This window comes from Aspergillus ruber, assembly GCF_000600275.1.
Source record: "Aspergillus ruber CBS 135680 unplaced genomic scaffold scaffold00042, whole genome shotgun sequence".
NCBI lineage: Eukaryota > Fungi > Ascomycota > Eurotiomycetes > Eurotiales > Aspergillaceae > Aspergillus > Aspergillus ruber.
This window is the reverse complement of record NW_024467338.1, coordinates 97140-115495: the sequence shown is the minus strand read 5'-3', so window position 1 is coordinate 115495 and position 18356 is coordinate 97140. Positions and strand designations below refer to the sequence as shown.

The following is an 18356-nucleotide window of genomic DNA, read 5'->3' as shown; positions in this document are numbered from 1 at the left end:
TTAAATTGTAGAGAGTAGGAGAATAAGCGAATGGTAGTTTGATAAGCATGCAGGTAGAAATGTAGTACAGGTATAAAATATTAAATAGGTGTAGCTAGGCAGAAACCCTCGCTGCCTGTCCAGCGAAATGGAAGCGTCATAAGCATCCGAGTGCTTGAGGTCTACATGCTGTTGCCTTCTTTCTACGAAAAGGAATGCATAATTCCAGACTTGGAAACATGATTTAATCCAGAACTTGAATTCATGAGCTAAGCTAAGCAAAGATAGCGAGACAGCATTCTTCAACGCATCAGGTAGATTCTACCACCAAGATCCGTCACCTTCGGTGGCTTTCCAATTTCCGATCATAACAATACTCTCATCACTGTCCGAGTTGAAGCTCACTATAGATGGAGATCTTGAACCATCAAAGTCCAACAACTCATAATCAGTGTCAGGCTCCGATGAAGGCTTTCCCGACCCGAGCTGGGCTGAAATCCAAGGAATATCGCACGAACCCAGAACGTACGGAATCGACTTTTGCGACTCGGTATCATGAGAAGAGGCCTGGTCAGATGCTGAGCGGGACTGGGCCACATCCATAAGCTGCTGTGATCGGAACCCTTGTTGAGATAGTCGCCGCGTAGCCTCATCAACTTGCTTTTCCATGGACTTTGTATACGGACGCTGCTGTTTCTGCCGGCTTTGAGGCTCGATTTGGGGCCGATAGCCCACCGGCTGGCTCTGAGGCTTGCTCTGTAGCTGATACTGTCCTCGGGATGGCTGCTGCGCCTGGGAATCCGGAGTCTGCGGCTGCTCATGCTTCTGACAAGAACAACTCCGGTTCTGCTTTCGTTGAATACGGCGACCTCGTCGGCTCTGGCGCCGATGCTGCGACTGATTCCTCGGGATTATTATTTCCAATTCGCACTGAGAAGTCATCTCCACTCTGTCCCCCTATCGATGCATGTGAGATTTTGTTTAGGAGAAGCGGTTCAATGAAATCTTACTGGATTTAACTTAATGATCGCTCTTTGATCCCGAGGCATCTTGTTGTGTTTATCGTTGGGTGCGGGTGTGGTTGGAAAGTGGGATTTAAAAATGACGCAGAATAAGCTGATATCTGGAATGGAAGCATCATCATGATAGCACCTCTGCCTGTTGTGACACTGCAATTGTTTGAAATATTAGGTGTGTGTGTGTGTGGTTTTTTTTTTTTTTTTTTTTTTGTGGAAAACTCATAGTATTTGATTCAAGCTAAACTAAGCTGCTTTAAGACAAAAACTCGCTATATGAAAGCCCCCTTGTGCAAGTCATCAAATGCTACTGGTGCTAGAATAATACCGGAGACTTGCTTTGATCGAAATGTAGCTAGAAGCTAACAGACACCATTGTATTATGTTTCTCGTACTCACACATAGTGATATCCGTCAAATATAGCGGATGCCTCGTCCTCGTCGCTACTCGGACACGCACGCAATATAGGTGATCTAAAAGCCTCAGGACTTGACTGAATATTATACTGCGCCTGCTGGGTCTGAAGTTGGTACTTCATGCGCATGTTGTCAAGACATTGCTGCAGGTTTCGCTCTCTTTCATCCCTCAACTGCTCCTGCTGGGTCTGGCTTTGGTGATTCTGGCGCATCTTCTCAATCCCTTGGCCCAGCAAGTATTGGGTGTCGTATTGCTGCTGTTGCGAGGAAGTGGTTGGAGCCGGTGACTGCCAGACGTGGTAGTTCTGGGTCGCTTGGTTGAAATGGTTCAAACGCTTCCAAGATCCGAATTCCCTTGGACCCACCGTCTCGTAGAACTGGCTTGGTATCTGCCGGGACCGACGTTGTTCTGGGCGTTGCAATGAACACTGGGTCTTGACCTGCTGCTGTTGTGAGGAAGTAGTTGGAACCGACGGTTGCCAGGCATGGTCCTGGGACATGAGCGCTGGACTGAGGCAGTCCTCACGCTCCCAGGGTTGGAAGTCACTTGGAGACACCGTCTCGGTGAACTGGCTTGATACCCGCTGCGTCTGTGGCTGTTCCTGCTGTTGCTGAGTCCTTTGATTGTGCTGCCACCAGCATTGGCTGTTCCGGGGATACTTGCCACCGCGGAAGTTCTAGGTCTGCTTCTTGTGGTTGTGGCATAAATGATAACGACGTCCCTGGCCCCTGCGGCGTGGCTGTGGCTTTTCTCCCTGCGCAATAATGTTAGACTAGTTTTTTATAAAGAGCATAAATTTTGACTACTAGGTTGAATGTGAATCTCAGTCCGTGAGGCATCCTGAATTTCTTGGTAAAGCCACCTCGGCGGTTTCGGTGCTGGGTCTCGTGCCATTTTCCCTTTGACTGTAAATGGATACATGTTAGCTTGAAATTTCATATGGTTCTTATGTATATCTTACCAGTATGAACGTGATATTCATTCTGTTAGACGCCGCGGATGGTATTTTTGTTGCTGTTATGTGTGGAATGCGTTGAAGGTTGTAGTTTGAAGAAAAAGAATGAACAGAGAGAAAAGAGAAAAAAAATCCTTCTGGGTGCGAGGCTTGCTGCCTGGCAAATCGAGTAGAAGTGTCATGTTGATATCTCGGGGTTTATAACACGGTGCCTGGCGACTACCACGGTTTTCAGGATGGCTACTACGCTGAATACTATCAGATAGCACGACTAGCTATCATTTCGTTCTGAATTATCGCTACACTTTCTGACTGAATCATCTTTCGTATCTCATGGACAAGTTAAATAAATGGACTGTATGTAATTGACCGGTCATATTGCTGCGCCCAATTGTCCCGAGTTTCCTTTCTGTTGCCTCTTGCTACATCTCTTTGAGTGCGAGTGCATCATCATTTCCACATTCGCCATCGTACCATATGTCGAAAGGAGGAGGTAAGTCCTAGAGGCTAGACCTCGGAAGCTCGTGAATACTTGGGAGGCTGATGTCATTGGTGCTTCAGAGATTGATGTTGTGGGTGAAGGGGAAGACCCCAGCTAAGATGTCATGGGCGGAGGATAGGCTGACATGCACTGCTGATGCGCTGCTGGTAGGGTTTAAGGTCTGTTTGTGGCAACGCTCCCATCACCGCTACTCAGTAACAACGGGAGAATATAGCACCGAGGATAATCTTCGTTTTCTATGCGAAACGAATGATATGCCAGCCCAGCGGGTCTGGCTCCTTGTGGTGAGTTACGTACGAAAAACCATGGGGGTCCTGCCGAATCAAGATCCGATAACGTCGAATTCAAAGAGTAAAAGGCTTTGCAAGATGGTGATGGAGAGGCATTATTGCTCTTCCAAGCTGTGACAATGGTCTTCACAAAAGAACATAGGACTCTGTCTAGTTATCCTGTGAGTCAATAGCTGGTTGAGTAAGCTTCTGTGGAATAATACAGGGACCGCAATTCTTCCTGTTGAACTGAGCAATGTCTCTATATGGGAAACGCATGCCGTGCCTTACGCCATGCTCTGGTCGTTTCGCTTCAATCGTCATCTAAAGAATGACACATCCGGTTCTGTGTATGATAGTGTTGCGGCAAAAATATACTGGAACAACGTGAGTTCGTGCAGCAATAAAGCCATCGTAAGATCCACAAAGAAATGGGATTCTACACATAGGACCAGTGTCATTTTGCAAGACCTGTAGACAGGATCCATTTGATATCGATGTCGGCCTTATAAAATATAAAATTCCCCGGGGTGACGGTAGAATTGTCCGAAACCCCATACAGGGCTTGAATGCTTGGACATATCCTCGTTGTCTTAGCGTGCGATATCAAATGAGTCACCGGATTGCCTCAATCAAGCAAAAACAAACATTCGTGATATTCTTTGTGTCGCTGAAGTAAGGGTTATGTTATTGCAAGTGTCACCTGCGACACTAGATACGTCTTCAAACCAGGCTTTACAACTTCCGTGGTTCTCTCGCCAAATAATGCGCCCGAGCATATCCAGGTGTCATCCAGACTGGGAGCAGTTGCTGACACGCTCAGGCCCTTACCATTAATATACTGACTCTCCACGGAGACTTACTTCTTATCATTGCCAGAGCGGTCAGCTTTGTCTGCAGTGCGGAGGCCCGCAAAGTGATTCACGCCGTGCTTAGCACATGGAGTGCCTCGCGTTATCACCTCATTCACGCTGGCATTGGTTGGCTCAAAGAGGATCGATTGGCCCCATGATCATATTACCTCCAAACCACAGTCACTTTTCTGTGTGGGCATGGTGTTTCCCGGTGTGATAGGCTTCTAGGATAGCGTGGACGTTTGCCAATTCTTCCTCCGCGGATGTTGAAAGTGTCGCGGTACATATCTCAGGTATTGTATTCGCCGTAACACGCCGGTAGGTTTTGTGGCTCTGCAGGGTCTACACTATTTCAACAGTCAGTTAGTCGGGGTAATATCAAATGATAGAAGTTAGGATACTAGGGATATGGGTGATTTATGGCCACGTAGTGGGTATATTCTTAATTGCCCACTGTATACCTCCACAACAACCCTCAACGTTAATTCTTCAGGCCATAGGCTTCTCGCACTGCTGAATCATTGTATCTCATCGACTATGTATACTTCTGACAGTAATTGCATAGATAGCCACGGACAATGGACTGCGAGCTTGAGTAAATGTACCCAGGATAGCCAAGGTGGTAGATAGCCAATGCTTAGCGAGCGAGCATTTCATCGATGGTGGGGTCTTCATCGTTGTTGATAGTGATTCTCTAGTCGGGAGAATCTAAAGATCCAGTAACGGTCATCTTTGAAAGCTGTCGGGCTACTAAAGCAAGAAAAAGAATGGGAGTGGCAATAAGCTTGTCGGACTATGAACGCTGTACATGTCATTGACCGCGGTGATAGCGGCCTCAGGCACTGAAACCACCTTCTCCCTTATCCAACATAATGCGGCTCACCATTCCTCATTCATCACTCCGTATACAATATACACAACCACAATCCTGACATCTCTCTTGTATACTCAATTTCACGGTACGGGTCGCATCCCATGTGGTTCGCCATAACCAGAAAGAACCCTGTTTCATCTGGGGAGTCCGCGGTGCGGAGGGACTTCCGAGATACTATATCACTCCGTGAGTATGAATGAGTGTATGAGTATGGGTTTAATCATAAAATCTTCATGGTTGATTTTATGCTTACACCTACATCTACACCGTATTACACTCCGTAAATCTCAGGCAACTATTACCCCTAGCTCAACGATCCCCGTACACCGTCCCCGTATTTATCCCGCCCAGCCCATGCTCATGCACGGTGCACGGTGCACAGTACACGGTCTCACGATCAACAATTCAATAGCGCATAATAAACCCAACTCAATTCAATCAACACACGACAGATCATCTGCACGAGTCCTGTCTCTGTGCCCTGTAGCATGCACCCCGTATTCAGCCAGCCAACCCCATCCCTGCGCTGCCGATGCAATAAATGATAAATTGATGTCTAATGCCAACGCCCTGTAGGGTCGGATGGAAGCAGGAAGCCGAGCCGAACTAACGGACACGGCCACGGGCGAGCCGAGAAATGTATGCTTTTTGTATGTACACGGACGGAGAGGATTCCGCAAGTACGGGGTGTATAGCACGGCCGAGACAGTGTAGTATGTGACTACTGACAGCAAAAACAAACAGAACATGCACACTGCAACCAGAATGTACCATACTGCACAAAGAAAATATTATCACGTAATGCAGGGATAAGAACAAGTAAATCAAATCTGCATTGCATTGCATTGCAGCGCAGCAGCGTATGTAGTACAACACCCTCCGTCCGAGTATGCGCATTACTGGCGTACTTGAGCAAACACGGAAAACACACGCGCATTCCATCGGTGTTCCATTCAGCTTCTGTTGACATTCCAGTGGAGTTAAGTCACATACTGACGAATGCATCGAAGGCGTCGAATGTCGCAGTCGAATTCGAATGTCACGATCGGAGGTATGCACACCTGCATACTTTGTGATCTCGGCATAGCTGATACGATCTGGAAAGGAAGGATTCGAGAAGTATTTTGTATTCTGTAGTCAAAACTACAAAAGATAGATACTTGAGATCAAGTATATCATCTAGATACTAGAAAGCAATATTAATGTGCAGCAACGCAGTGCAGCAATGCAGAGCAATATAACCACATTTTCCTCCCGACCATGGCATCATGGCTCATTACCAGCAAGACAAAGACATACACAGTCATCTGTGCTAGGTATCACAAACATCAAAAAATAAGGAAATTAGAGAATAAAGAAAAGGAAAATAAAAAAAAAACTATGTACAGCCTACAGCTGGCTGGGCTGGAAAGAACCCAACTCCTGCGAGGCAGGCGGGTCATTCTCGGCAATGCGCTCCTCAACCTTCTCCTCACGGTCCATGATGCCGTACTCGGCGGCCTTCTCTTCAATCTCCTCCTGGGAGAGCTTAGGAAGTTCGCGAGCGGCGCGGACGTAGGACATGTTTTCAAGGTAGCCCTTGGCGAAGATGAGGTCGATTTCCTCAAGAGTGCGACCGGCAGTTTCAGGGTAGAAGAACCACACGACGGGGATGAAGAGGCCGTTCCAGGCGGCGAAGAAGAGGTAGGTACCCCACTTGATGCGGGCGACCATGACGGGGGTGATCATGACAACGGTGAAGTTGAAGAGCCAGTTAGAGCAGGTGGAGACGGCGTTGGCCTTCGCACGGGTCTTGATGGGCGACAGCTCGGCGGGGTACAACCAGGGCAGGGGCAGCCAGGTGGCGCCGAAGACACACATGTACATGAAGAAACCGAAGACGGCGCCCTTGGCGGTTTCGGAATCACCGGGGATCAGGCAGCCGAAGACGATGATCATGGCGGCGCATTGGCCGAAGGAGCCGCCCAGGAAGAGGTTGCGACGACCGATCTTCTCGACGAAGAACCATGAGAAGGTGGCGAAGATGGCGTAACAGATCATGTTGATACCACCGATCAAGAGGGCAAAGTTGTGCGATTGTCCAATGGAGTTCTCGAGCAGGACGGGCAGATAGTAAATGACAGCGTTGCAGCCGGAGATCTGCTGGAAGAACTGCGACGAGGAACCGACAATCATGCGACGGAAGTGCTGCGAGGGACCACCAGTGAAGAGATCAGAGAAAGAGGATTGTTGAGCGCCGGAGCTAGTCAAGTTAGCATCTGCATATTACACTTGGGTGGAGAAAAAGGGAGGCGTACATTCTGACAGAGTCAATGACAATGTTCTTCTCAGCCTGAGCCTGGCGGTCATCGATCTCAACACCCTGGAGGGCAGCAATAACCCTCTCACCCTCGGCAACCTGGTCGTGGGCAACGAGCCAGCGAGGCGACTCAGGCAGGTAGTACATGCCGACAATGATGACAACACCAAAGACAATCTGGAAAGCGATAGGGAAACGCCAGACCAAGTCCTGAGGACCAAAGTGGGCACCGTAATCAATCCAGTAGGCAATCATAGTACCAATGGCGATAACACCACCCTCGATACAGATAAGCAGACCACGGTTCTTGGCGTGCGAGCATTCAGCCTGGTAGGTGGGGATGGTGGAAGTGTTCATGCCGTTACCGATACCAGTGATGACACGACCGAAGATGAACTGCAGCAGAGGAATCTGATCGGTAATGGCCGTGACCTGGATGATGACACCGACAATCATGACAATGGCACCCCAGATAACCATCCAGCGACGACCCATCCAGTCACCAAAGAGGAGGGCCCAGATGGCGCCAAAGAGACATCCTACTCCGTTAGGATCATTGAATGTCGACATATTGGAGTACAAGAGTAGACATACCAACTTCATACACAGCTGTAACGGTCGCCTGCATCACATCATCATTCTTGGTGGCTGTGAACATGGCGTTAAAGGCCGGGTCCGAAATAATACCCGACATGACACCTTGATCATAACCGAACAGCAAGAAACCCATAGTCGCAATGGTCGAGACCGTCAGGGACAGCTTCTTCCCTGTCAGGCCCAGATAGGTAGGGGGCGCCATGATGGTGGGGAGTTATCGTTAAATGGAGCCAGTCCAGTTTTTAGTCCAGCTCAGTCCAGGTCGAAGTCCAGCCTCAGGTATAGACCAGCACAAGACTAAAAAGACAAATCCGGGGAGGAAGAAAGGAGTAACGGGCAAAAAGGAGAAAGGGACAAGATTTGGGGAGAAGAGGGATATATAAGTTTGCTGAACACCGATGCGGAATCTTTGTCATAATTCGAATATTCAAAAAAAAAAAAAATATAAAAATGAAAAAAAAAAAAATGGAAAAAAATAATAATGAAAACAGATGCTGCATTCGGTAAGGATCCGTCAGTGGGAATGGGTGGGCCCCTTCTCTGGATCATGGGGTAACTATTCCTCTTTCAGAAGGCTATGATATCATGAAGCTTAACGCAATTAGACTGCAACCAATCAACACAGACCATAGTGGGCCATGATGTCGGCCTGATGCACGGGATGGCGGTTTCACCCAATCAGACTTTTAAGAAAAGGCCCACAGGCCTGCCTGAATCGGTTCTTGGCAATTCCTGACCAAAGCTTTTACAGAGTATGGTGGTGTATATCCAGGGTAGGACCATGGCGATGGGATAGCTGGTATATCTTTAATCTTGGGGATAGTAGGATAGGAAGTAAAGGCCCTGAGGCGATGCACCTAACATGTCGTATCCGGGGGTCTGGGGCACCACACCCCAGGCAACACAGGACACAGACTACTCGGCTGTCGGAGTCCCGAGTACAGTCTGTCCTTTTGTATTAATGCACAAAAAGCCGCATAATCCACACCTGGCCAATGCACTATTATTTATTTGAACCCATTCTGGTCCACTAATCTCGGTTGGTCGACCGTCGTCCACCGTCCACCGTCTGCCGTCGTCCACCGTTGCTCCACCATCGTTTAGTTGATGGCCGAGGATGTCTACGTTGGTCCGATCAGCATACAGACACTGGACTGACTGGCTACGGATTCCAACAGGGTAAAAGCCTGTCGACCACCATCAGCGGCATGACGTAGGATGGCTACAAGGATATGTGCAAGAATTGTCGTAAATCGGAATCCTTCAGTCCGTGCCCGCCGTTGAACGCTCGTTTATTGCACGGAGAAGAGATAATGTGCGGAGAATGGAGATGGAGATGAAATGGAGATGGAGATGCGAAAACAGCCCGTGTCGTGTCAGTAACTCGTTTGGTTTCAACCCTGAGTCGGCTCCGTAAGAATACTGTAACGAGTACTGCTCTCACAAGTATCTCCGTATCGGACGAAGCCGGACACTTACCGAACGCGGCACCCCCCTCGGCCAACAATTCAAGCCGAAAAGACCCCGAAAGTGAGAGGCCGATCCACCCCGAACGCGAACACGGAATGCACACGAGCCCCGATTCGTCTGGCGGTGTGGGTTTTTCCCCACGCCTCCGATACAAGCACAACCAAGATTTTACAAGATTTTTACAAGCCTTGAGAAGGATTGGTGAAGGATGTCTTGGCTGTGCCTGTGCTGTGCCTGTGCTGCTAATGCCAAGTGCCAAGATAGATGTGGTCAGAACAAGCACTGCGTCATGATAATCTGGTTGTTATATCTTGTACACAGTATATAAGTCCGGAGTCGTATTCGGAGAGCGATAACGCGAATACAGATGCTTACTACTCTGTTCTGCACAAGTACGAGAAAGGAGACAATAAACTTATGTACTACACAGCACATCCCCAGACCCCAGACTCTCCAGGCAATAATATTCCCCATCCCCTGAATATCGGTCCACCGCCAGACACCAGTCCACAGTCCACAGTCCACAGTCCACCATGAAAACTCTGACCCAGTCATATTAAACGCGGTATAATTATTATTATTACCATCTACACCGGTGACAGGACCGATTTCCTTGTAGGGTGAGGTGTTTCTTTCTCTAGAGTACTCCGTACAACTACGGGTGCAATCTGGCACATGCTCATTACCGACTTGTCTCCGAGGCTCGCCTGCCATATCCGTGGATGGACGAGACAATAATTTGTGTACCACTCAATAGCATCTCCGGTCGTCAATATCTCTGGATAATGATTCCCGGATCTAACAAAGGTGTTGGGCTCTGTATTAGTGGCACAACTCCTCTGTCCCCAATGGCGGGTTGTTATACGAATCCTTCGACCCCGGATAAGTTCATCTCCAAGTGGTGGTGGCGGCTGCCACGGAGCAATCATATTACTTTTTGCACCGCACAGAATGCATAACTCTTTACGTACAGAGGAAGTATGGTTCACTTTGTATGGTTCCTCCATACACGAGCGTCGTAATCTGCTGCATCATCCATCGCCGTGTCTCGTTCATGCGACCGAGCCTCATCTGGGGAAGATCTGCTGCAGGTGACCTTGTGCATGTACTTTTACAGCTGGCAGTCATATCAGTTGGCAGCTGTATGTATGTTCTCGTTGGTTGAGCTGATGCGTGGCGAATGCGATTGCTTGTCGACACCTGTCGGGCACGCACTGCTGCTGCCATCGTCGTTGGGTTTCGTTTCGGGGCTGAGTTTCGAGAGTTCGTGCGAACCTCGTGTTAATTTTATTCACGGATCTTCGCTGTTCATCTCCCTGGACTATGGATAGATGGTCAGGGATGTAGTCAAGCTTTATTGACAGAACTATTCTCGTCAGGGATAAGGATCTTCTGCTGTGCAGCGGAGGTTAACGTGCTCATCGACATATCGGTTGGGATATTCGACTCCTGACACAGTACTCCCCCGAATCGGAGTACCAGACTAGGAAGTTGCATCGTAGTCGTGGAATACTACAAGTACACAGTACCGTATCAGCCTCCTACGTACCTCCTAGATGACCTGACTCATGCGAGACACATGCAGTGTTACACAGACATGCATCAGTAACAAATGCAACCAACCATTCACATCTCTCATTAGAACCAACTATAATCCCACATCACCAACTCAGCCGTACTCAGGGTACTACAGAATAAGCAAACTACTCCTCCGGCAAATGCCCCAATCCCTCCTTAGCCCTCTTCTTCCCCTCCTCTGTGACATTCGGATTATGCTGCGCCCTGCACATAGCCATTAACACTGCCCACATCCCATCCAATTCAATACAATCCAATAGGGACAACGCACGCTTTATATCCAGCCGCAACGCGCATCGGATCCTTATTTCCAGCTTGAGCGTTATGGATCTCCTCGCTGGGCTGGTCGCCCCCTAGATCGTCAAGGACAGATTGGGCGTTTTGTTTTGCTTCGTCGGAGGTGTTGGGGTTATGGAGGGTGCTGCATCACATATACACTTGTTAGTATGAGCTGAGGTAGGGGCAGGAAAGGGAGAACGGACGCTTTGTAGCCGCGCATGACATTGACCCTGTCGTCGGCCATTTTGTAGTTTGTAGGTTATGTTGTTGTAGTGTGTGGTTGAGGGATTATCTGGGTTGACTGCAGTAGATACTTATACTTACTGTCCTCTGTCTACTCGTACACATAGCTCGCCACTTGTGTCATTATCTGTCATATACAATATCCTGTATTCTGATCGATCTTGCATCGTGGGCAGGTCATAGTTCGGTAGTTTGTGGACGGTGCAGGTTGACACAGCGGGATTCGAGAATGAGGTATCGATTATTGTGCATTGTGTGTTGCTACTGTATTGTGCAATCCACAACTCTACATCAAGAAGCACAAAACACTAAGAATGATTGATATCGAAGTATGCTGCTACCATCCGATCCAATATATATTCCGCCGTCGGTGCCGTTTATACGCACCACGATTGCATCTACAAATACATAATTGACAAGTATCTCAACCTACAGAACCCTCAAACACCAATCAACGCAATATCGACTATCAACTAGCAATTCTTATCCTACTTTACGTTGTATATGCAGTCAACGATGTACGTCAACCTGACACAACCCCGCAAAACCAGACCCCAACCCCAGACCGAGGGCGAACCGGTCATCACGTACCGAACTTCTATTCTACTACGATTCCAAGTAGATGGATACGGCACATTCCAGAAATGACATCGAATGTGATTGTATTCGTCTAGATCACAATGATCTGAACTGAATCGCAGGTTGGCGAATCAGAATGGATATCAAACTCCACTGTGATGCTTGTTACTTCACAGCGACGACATCAGTGTATCTGCTGCGATTGGTGACAGGGAGCTTGACAGGATGGAGTATACTTTGTAGAATCCTGTTCTAAATGTAGGCAAGAGGACTTCATCATGATGTATCCCGTCAGAAAGACATAAATACTCTCCAATCCTCCGCTAACTGACCATCAACATCAACAATCAATCACTACAAGTCTATCTACAAGCCTACAAAACAAAACCGAAGCCAAAACGAAGAAAATGGCATCCTCAAACCCTGGAAACTTCGCCAACCGCTCCCACGAACAAGTCGAAGACATCGCCCGGAAGGGCGGCCAGTCATCGCACAACTCTGGCTTTGCGCATATGGATGAATCCAAACAGGTTCGTTTCTACCCCGCAGCAATCCGGAATAAGTATGTTAATACAGGCACAGAAGGACATCGCATCGCAAGGCGGCCAGGCTAGCGGCGGTAGCTTTAGACCTGGTGATCCGCGGGCCAGAGAGGCTGGTCATAAGGGAGGTTTGAGTGGTGGGCAGCAGCCGGAGGAGTAATACTGAATCATGAGATGGAATGACTATTTGGATATGAAAGCTATTGAATGATGTATGAAATATACTATATTATAGTGAATGAGAATCAGATTGAACTATTATACAGTTGCAGTGACAATGCATGTGCGTGTCTCATTAATATATTACAATATGCTATTATACAAGTTACACCTCCGGCTCGCTAAGGATGATGCCTCAACCGCACCCCATTAGCCGTTGTCTCCAACTTGGCCTTGATCTTCTGACTCGTCTTCTCCATCTTACTCAAGTCCGGATGCACCTCCGGAGCATCGACATTCGAAAACAGCAGTGCCAACGGACTACTCTTCCAAATGAACTGATTGCGCGTATTCCAAATCGTCGCGATGAAGAAAATCAATGTGAACGCCACCAGCGAAATGGGGAGAATCATCCACAGCCAGCGCACGTGGACGTACGATTCGACGGTCCAGGTTGTCCCGTTGGTGGTTGCGGCGCAGACTTTTGAGCGGGCGTGTGTTGTTAACGCGGAGGCGAGAGAGTCGAACATGCTGCTTATTTCAGTGAGGTTGCCCGTTTCACCGTAGATTGCGCGCGCGGTGTCGGAGGACCAGGAAGGGCGGTTGCTGACGAATAACGAACCCTTGCCCTTTAGCAGGGGACGGAGTGAGTTGCTCATGGCTATCTGACTGAGCCAGCTGACGCCGAAGGTGCAGTGTTCGTTGTCGTAGGGTTGGTGGTATGTGCTTCCGTTGTAGTAGCATGTTTTTGGCGTTAGGGCGATGTTTTGCGTTGATGAGCCCCAGGTGTAGTTGGATGTTGTGTCCGTGTCGATGAGTTTCTCGCTGAATTTGCCGTTCTTTACTGATGCTTCGTATGACTTGACGCAGAAGGAGAGGGCGCATTCTGTTGCGCTGATGTCCGGGGGCACTCCGTAGCCTCCAGCTGCGATGGCTGTGAAGTTGTTGACCAGTGGCCAGCCAGTTGGGTCGAGCTGGACGAAACTGCGATCTGATGTCGCATTCATGAGGTACATCATGTTGCTCGATGTGGTAAAGTTCCAGTTGTTCGGCAGTGTGTACTTGTAGTTCTCGATCGTGCCAAAGCCGGTCTTGTTCAGGTCCAGCGAGTTTGTGATGTTGACGCACTTGCTGCAGAAGCCAAGGGACTGGTACGGTGCGAATGTGCAGTTTCCTGTCGGACAATCCATTGTGATACTGTTGCTGTTTGGACTTGAGCTTTCGAAGATACCGGTGTAGATCGCGCCCGTTGTCGAGAGCGGCACCTTGTTCATTCCCGGCCCGGCACCCTCGCCCCAGTCATTGTACTCGCTAGAGTTGCAGATTTGGATCGACGAACGCTCAGGCGAGTGTACCGGTCGCATATCGATAGCGATGACCTGCTGCACGAACGGGGCAATCGCCGAAGCGATGACGATAATAAAACACCCAATTGTAACCAGATGCCTGCCATCATTAGCCCAGCCCATCTCAACAATCGGGAGAAGCTCACCTCGGAATAAATCTAAAAAGAACGACAACAGCTCCCACAGCTCCCCGACTAGCCGCATCCAACAACGCCAAATCACTCAACTTATTCCCCTCATTGAACCACGACCACTTGAGCTGCGACAACGCCTCGGTAATCGGAAACGCCATCGCCGCCTTCATCACGGTCACCAACACGGAAATCAGCGCGTTCAGCGTAATCCCATAAGGCCAATCCGGCGTACTCTGTCCGTCGAAAATATACAACACCACGATAATCCCCGCCAGCGACCCGACTGCTATCACACAGCTGACAATCTCCCACGACCACCCGGCGCCCCAGAACCCGGGCGATAGCTGCGAGTGCGCATACGCCTGCTCGAACGCATGTTGTTGCGCGTGCTGCTGCCCCTGCTCGAACGCGTGCTGCTCGTTTGGCGATAACGGCCGTGGCGTGCCCGGGGCGCTGTCGAGCGGATCTTCGACTTTGAGATAAGTAAGTCGGTGGCTATCTTTTAAACGGTCCATGTTGCTGCCGCTCCCGAACAGAGACTTGAGATTGGGCATTTCGGGCTGGACGTCGAGTGAAAGGTTTTATATGATGCTGTGCGGTGCAGGTGTGTGCGGTGGCACACCTCACGGCGATTCCAGATGGGGTAAGCAGTGAAACTAGGGCGAGTTCAACGGCTGTAAATGGATATCTGTTGCCTTATGGGGGATAGCTGTTGGCTTCAGGATTGCCTCTTGGGGGAATGATTACCCTGATCGACAATGCTAATTTGTTTTTCGAGTTTACTTGTTTATGGGACGAATATGCAACCGGTACTTGTACGGAGTCAAGAATCGGTGCGAAGTAGAAACACTGGTGTAGAGGCATTAGCTACATTCATTAAGCCATCGTGTTTACAATCGAGGTATATGGTATACTTCCGCCTATACTCCGTAAGAGTATTCTGCAAGTGTCCTGTACGAGGGCTGATCGGCTGCTCAGTCCAAACACCAGCATCTATATATATCATAGCCACCTGGCAGGCTTCGAGAAATTCCGTGATTAATCCACCAATTGTCGCCGAACATGACTCGTTCATGGAGCTTTGTTTGGAAGAGTTTGATATAGAGCAGCGATATATGGCAGGCGGTGATTCGCGGCAGTAAGATAGGGGCCTACGGAGTTCTCCGGAACTCATCAGATCTGCGACCCCTCTACCTCTGTATTGTGCATCTCTACATACTAAGTATGCTACCTACGCTGCGCTATTGGCGCGTCAGCTGAGACATGACAGGTAAGCCCTATCGGGGGTGGATTTGAAGAATGAGAACGCTGTTGACGGTGCCTCTACTAAAAGGCCCAACTCGACTCGAGGTCGCCCACTAGTCGACAACACCCCCCGGAAGCAACGCTACATAATCCAATGGTGCCGGCTCGGTTCCATCCGGTTCCCCAACGATCCAAAGCACATCTCCGGGCCGTAAATCGATGTCGCGAAACGTTACACGAGTGGCGGAATGTCCGTCCAGGTAGGTGGAGGGGATGTGGCCGAGTTTGGTGTCGCCTGTCCATTGTCCGATTTGATCGTCGTTGCGGTATACCGTCCAGAGTGACTCGCCACCGTGAAGGTCGTAATAGTTGATTGCGAGATTGTACGTTCCTGATGGGATGGATAGTGTTGTTGAAGCCATGCCGGCGGTCGAATTGGACGATGTGATAATGGCAGTGGCGTTGGAGGCTGTCTCGAACGGATACACTGCATACGGCTCATATCCAGACAAGGTCATGCTCTCCGCTTCGATGCGCCACGGATGGTGACCGACACGCTGCATCTCGTCTGGGATACCAGAGAGGTTGTGGTAAAAGTTGGTGATGGCATCTCGCCAGACGATGGAATGACCGGCCTGGTAGATCAACCGGGCCAGGACGTCGTTGTACCGCTCCTGGTCGATCTTGTCGCGCAACGACTCCCACATGTCTACGAATGAGTGAGCAGTTTCCGCACCGTCGTAGTGCGCGTCGTAGAAATGCTGGATGACCGTTTTCCCTGAGTGGAGACGGTACGTGTAGTTGACATGGTGGAACCACAGCAAAAGATCGTCCGGAGTGGTGTCGATGTCCTCATACAGCTGAGCCACCTCTGCTGGATATTGCCCGGAATAGCCAGTCCCGTTATTCACCGTGCGGTCCATACCAATGCCTTGGCGATCTGCGCGTGTCCACTGTCCCCAGCCGTTGTTGTCCTGCGAGGCTGGATTGGGTCCGTAGTGGGTGTAGATGATATCTGTCAAAGTCTGCTCACCAAGATTACCGGTGTAATTCTCATAAGCTGGCCAGGACGCCATTGACATTTCTGTGATCGTATCCAAAACATGCTGGTCAGAACCGAAAGTCAGACGAATCCAATCTTGCAGAATGTCTTCCGAATCAACGATCGGATCCCAAGCCAGTCGACCATATGCATACAAATTCGACATGGCAAGATGACTCCCAAGCCATGTCGTATTCGTGCCCACGTTAACAACAGCCGTCCACCCCCCAAGAGGCCTATTAAACGTCTTCCCCGGGATCACATCCCTCACGGGCGATACTTTCCCATCAACCTGAAGGTCAAAATCCAAAACCGTCTTCCATAGCGGCGGCAGATAAACAAGATGACACTGTTGCCCTAAATATTCCTGCGTGACCTGCAACTCAATTGCGACGTTGGTCCGATTCAAATTAGCAAATAGAGGCGACGCCGGTTCACGGACTTGAAAATCTATCGGTCCATATTTTATCTGCACAATGACATTCTCTTCGAACTCTCCGTCCAACGGCTTGAAATAGTCAACCGCCGCATTTGCGCGATCGGCCGTCCAGCTCGACTCGTTGAGATTGTTGTCGTACACGAATGCGCGGAACATGAGTATTCCATCGTGCGGCTGGAGTGCTCGCGCAAAGACGTTCGCTCCTTCAGCTAGTGTGCGGTTGTATGTCAACGGACCGGGTTGGCCTTCTGAACTAGCTTTGACTAGATATCCTGCCAAATCGGGGACCCGCTGGTAGATCTGGTTAGTGACGTTCTCCCACCAAGACACGACAGACGGATTCAGTGAATCGAAAGTATCAAGGCCACCGAAATCCTGGGGCGAGGCGAAATTCAACGATATGCCAATTTGCACGCCATACGGCCGGAAAACGTCTGCAATCCTGCGTAGGCCGTCGATATTTCGAGCTTCCAGCAGCGTGGCGTTAGCATTGACATTATTGACGATAATCCCATTGATCCTGATCGAAGCAAGCAGACGCGCATAATCTCTGGCGCGAGTTAAATCTTCCGCAACCGTGCCGTTGGCGAAGAATATCGATGGCCCTGCATATCCACGTTCAATACTCCCATCCATATTATCCCACTCGTTTACCCATCGTATTGGTGCATGGGGATTAGATGTATAGGCAACTCGGGAGAAATTGCCCTGTGCCAGCATGGACAGATACTCGAACGCCGCGTAGAGAGCACCGCGTTGATTCTGGCCTAGCAGTTGCACTGTGTCGCCTGTTGTGTTGAGCACGAAGCCATCCTCATCTGGTTCGGGGGTATTATGGGTACAATTGTAGTCTCCGAGAGTACCAACGATGATCGATGAAGCCGCGCAGTCACCGTAGTTGACAGGGAGGGTCTTGTTGAATATCCGTTGGATACCCCGTTGTAACTCTTGTCCGGCAACATATACCGGGCTTGTCTCATTGTTATTGAGAACGACAACACTCGACGGCAATGCATCCTGACAAGCCTTTTCACAAGAAACCGGCGCATAGCGAAGCCAACCCTGCGATCCATTCTCTGCGGCCACAATGGCACACAGTAGGTATAGTAAAAATGTGCACAACATGGTTTAGTTTCCCACAAACATGAATTTAGCGCCCTCGAGGAATATATCATAGCTACCAGCAGTAACAATATAAGCGTGCATTTATGCTAAATGTGTCTTGGTGGCATGACGCGGGGTTCGGTACTGCATAGATGAGGTTCGTATAGTTGCATCGTGAAGACTGCCGAGCCGGAGATGCTCCGTTTAGGCTGTTTTTGATATTAGAGCTTGGTTTTAGTATGGATGAATTGTTTAGGTCATATTGAGTCGGTAGATGAGAACGAGAAACAAGCGAGAAGTATACAAAATAGAAAATATGCATTTGATTGGCTGATATTATACATTTCATTATTAGCTGACTCATGCGTGCACAAATGCACAGCTTACTTCCACTTCGGCATGAATTTATCCAGAACAACAATTACGTACATGG

General features: G+C 49.2%; 8 protein-coding genes across 8 annotated transcripts; 1 reads left to right on the top strand and 7 right to left on the bottom strand.

The window, feature by feature from the left end:
- Positions 1-227: 227 nt before the first annotated feature.
- Positions 228-1313, bottom strand: EURHEDRAFT_280362 (uncharacterized protein). Its single transcript, XM_040778189.1, has 2 exons — positions 990-1313; positions 228-936 (listed from the first exon to the last, which is right to left on the bottom strand). Exons 1-2 carry the CDS (start codon positions 1026-1028, stop codon positions 301-303), a joined length of 675 nt encoding a protein of 224 aa, XP_040634554.1. The 5' UTR covers positions 1029-1313; the 3' UTR covers positions 228-300.
- Positions 1314-1390: 77 nt separating this feature from the next.
- EURHEDRAFT_381604 (uncharacterized protein) lies at positions 1391-2307 on the bottom strand (the record flags this gene model as incomplete). Its single annotated transcript, XM_040779431.1, has 3 exons — positions 1391-2017; positions 2073-2167; positions 2220-2307. The coding sequence occupies 3 exons, from the start codon at positions 2305-2307 to the stop codon at positions 1391-1393; spliced, it is 810 nt and encodes a 269-aa protein (XP_040634553.1).
- Positions 2308-6256: 3949 nt separating this feature from the next.
- On the bottom strand, positions 6257-7965 carry EURHEDRAFT_381603 (putative MFS monosaccharide transporter; the record flags this gene model as incomplete). The annotated part of the gene is made up of 3 exons (XM_040779430.1): positions 6257-7109; positions 7165-7705; positions 7761-7965. The coding sequence occupies 3 exons, from the start codon at positions 7963-7965 to the stop codon at positions 6257-6259; spliced, it is 1599 nt and encodes a 532-aa protein (XP_040634552.1).
- A 1419-nt stretch (positions 7966-9384) lies between these two features.
- EURHEDRAFT_280311 (uncharacterized protein) lies at positions 9385-10071 on the bottom strand. Its single transcript, XM_040778188.1, has one exon. The coding sequence runs from the start codon at positions 9945-9947 to the stop codon at positions 9504-9506; it is 444 nt and encodes a 147-aa protein (XP_040634551.1). The 5' UTR covers positions 9948-10071; the 3' UTR covers positions 9385-9503.
- An 834-nt stretch (positions 10072-10905) lies between these two features.
- Positions 10906-11360, bottom strand: EURHEDRAFT_390031 (Con-6 family protein). Its single transcript, XM_040779815.1, has 3 exons — positions 11294-11360; positions 11083-11232; positions 10906-11015 (listed from the first exon to the last, which is right to left on the bottom strand). The coding sequence occupies exons 1-3, from the start codon at positions 11332-11334 to the stop codon at positions 10937-10939; spliced, it is 270 nt and encodes an 89-aa protein (XP_040634550.1). The 5' UTR covers positions 11335-11360; the 3' UTR covers positions 10906-10936.
- A 911-nt stretch (positions 11361-12271) lies between these two features.
- On the top strand, positions 12272-12614 carry EURHEDRAFT_509838 (general stress protein; the record flags this gene model as incomplete). Its single annotated transcript, XM_040785931.1, has 2 exons — positions 12272-12442; positions 12495-12614. Exons 1-2 carry the CDS (start codon positions 12320-12322, stop codon positions 12612-12614), a joined length of 243 nt encoding a protein of 80 aa, XP_040634549.1. The 5' UTR covers positions 12272-12319.
- A 181-nt stretch (positions 12615-12795) lies between these two features.
- EURHEDRAFT_466292 (DUF3176 domain-containing protein) lies at positions 12796-14608 on the bottom strand (the record flags this gene model as incomplete). Its single annotated transcript, XM_040785079.1, has 2 exons — positions 12796-14059; positions 14106-14608. The coding sequence occupies 2 exons, from the start codon at positions 14606-14608 to the stop codon at positions 12796-12798; spliced, it is 1767 nt and encodes a 588-aa protein (XP_040634548.1).
- A 587-nt stretch (positions 14609-15195) lies between these two features.
- aguA (alpha-glucuronidase) lies at positions 15196-18188 on the bottom strand. Its single transcript, XM_040783109.1, has one exon. It carries the CDS (start codon positions 17942-17944, stop codon positions 15452-15454), a length of 2493 nt encoding a protein of 830 aa, XP_040634547.1. The 5' UTR covers positions 17945-18188; the 3' UTR covers positions 15196-15451.
- Positions 18189-18356: the final 168 nt, after the last annotated feature.

Coding starts and splice junctions, on each gene's coding strand:
- aguA (XM_040783109.1), bottom strand. CDS start 17,944: ATGTTGTGCACATTTTTACTATACCTACTGTGTGCCATTGTGGCCGCA.
- EURHEDRAFT_280362 (XM_040778189.1), bottom strand. CDS start 1,028: ATGCCTCGGGATCAAAGAGCGATCATTAAGTTAAATCCA. Junction 937..989: donor CGATCATTAAGTTAAATCCA/GTAAGATTTCAT, acceptor ATGCATCGATAG/GGGGACAGAGTGGAGATGAC.
- EURHEDRAFT_390031 (XM_040779815.1), bottom strand. CDS start 11,334: ATGGCCGACGACAGGGTCAATGTCATGCGCGGCTACAAAGC. Junction 11,233..11,293: donor GTCATGCGCGGCTACAAAGC/GTCCGTTCTCCC, acceptor TATGTGATGCAG/CACCCTCCATAACCCCAACA. Junction 11,016..11,082: donor GTTGCGGCTGGATATAAAGC/GTGCGTTGTCCC, acceptor GGCTATGTGCAG/GGCGCAGCATAATCCGAATG.
- EURHEDRAFT_280311 (XM_040778188.1), bottom strand. CDS start 9,947: ATGGCAGGCGAGCCTCGGAGACAAGTCGGTAATGAGCATGTGCCAGAT.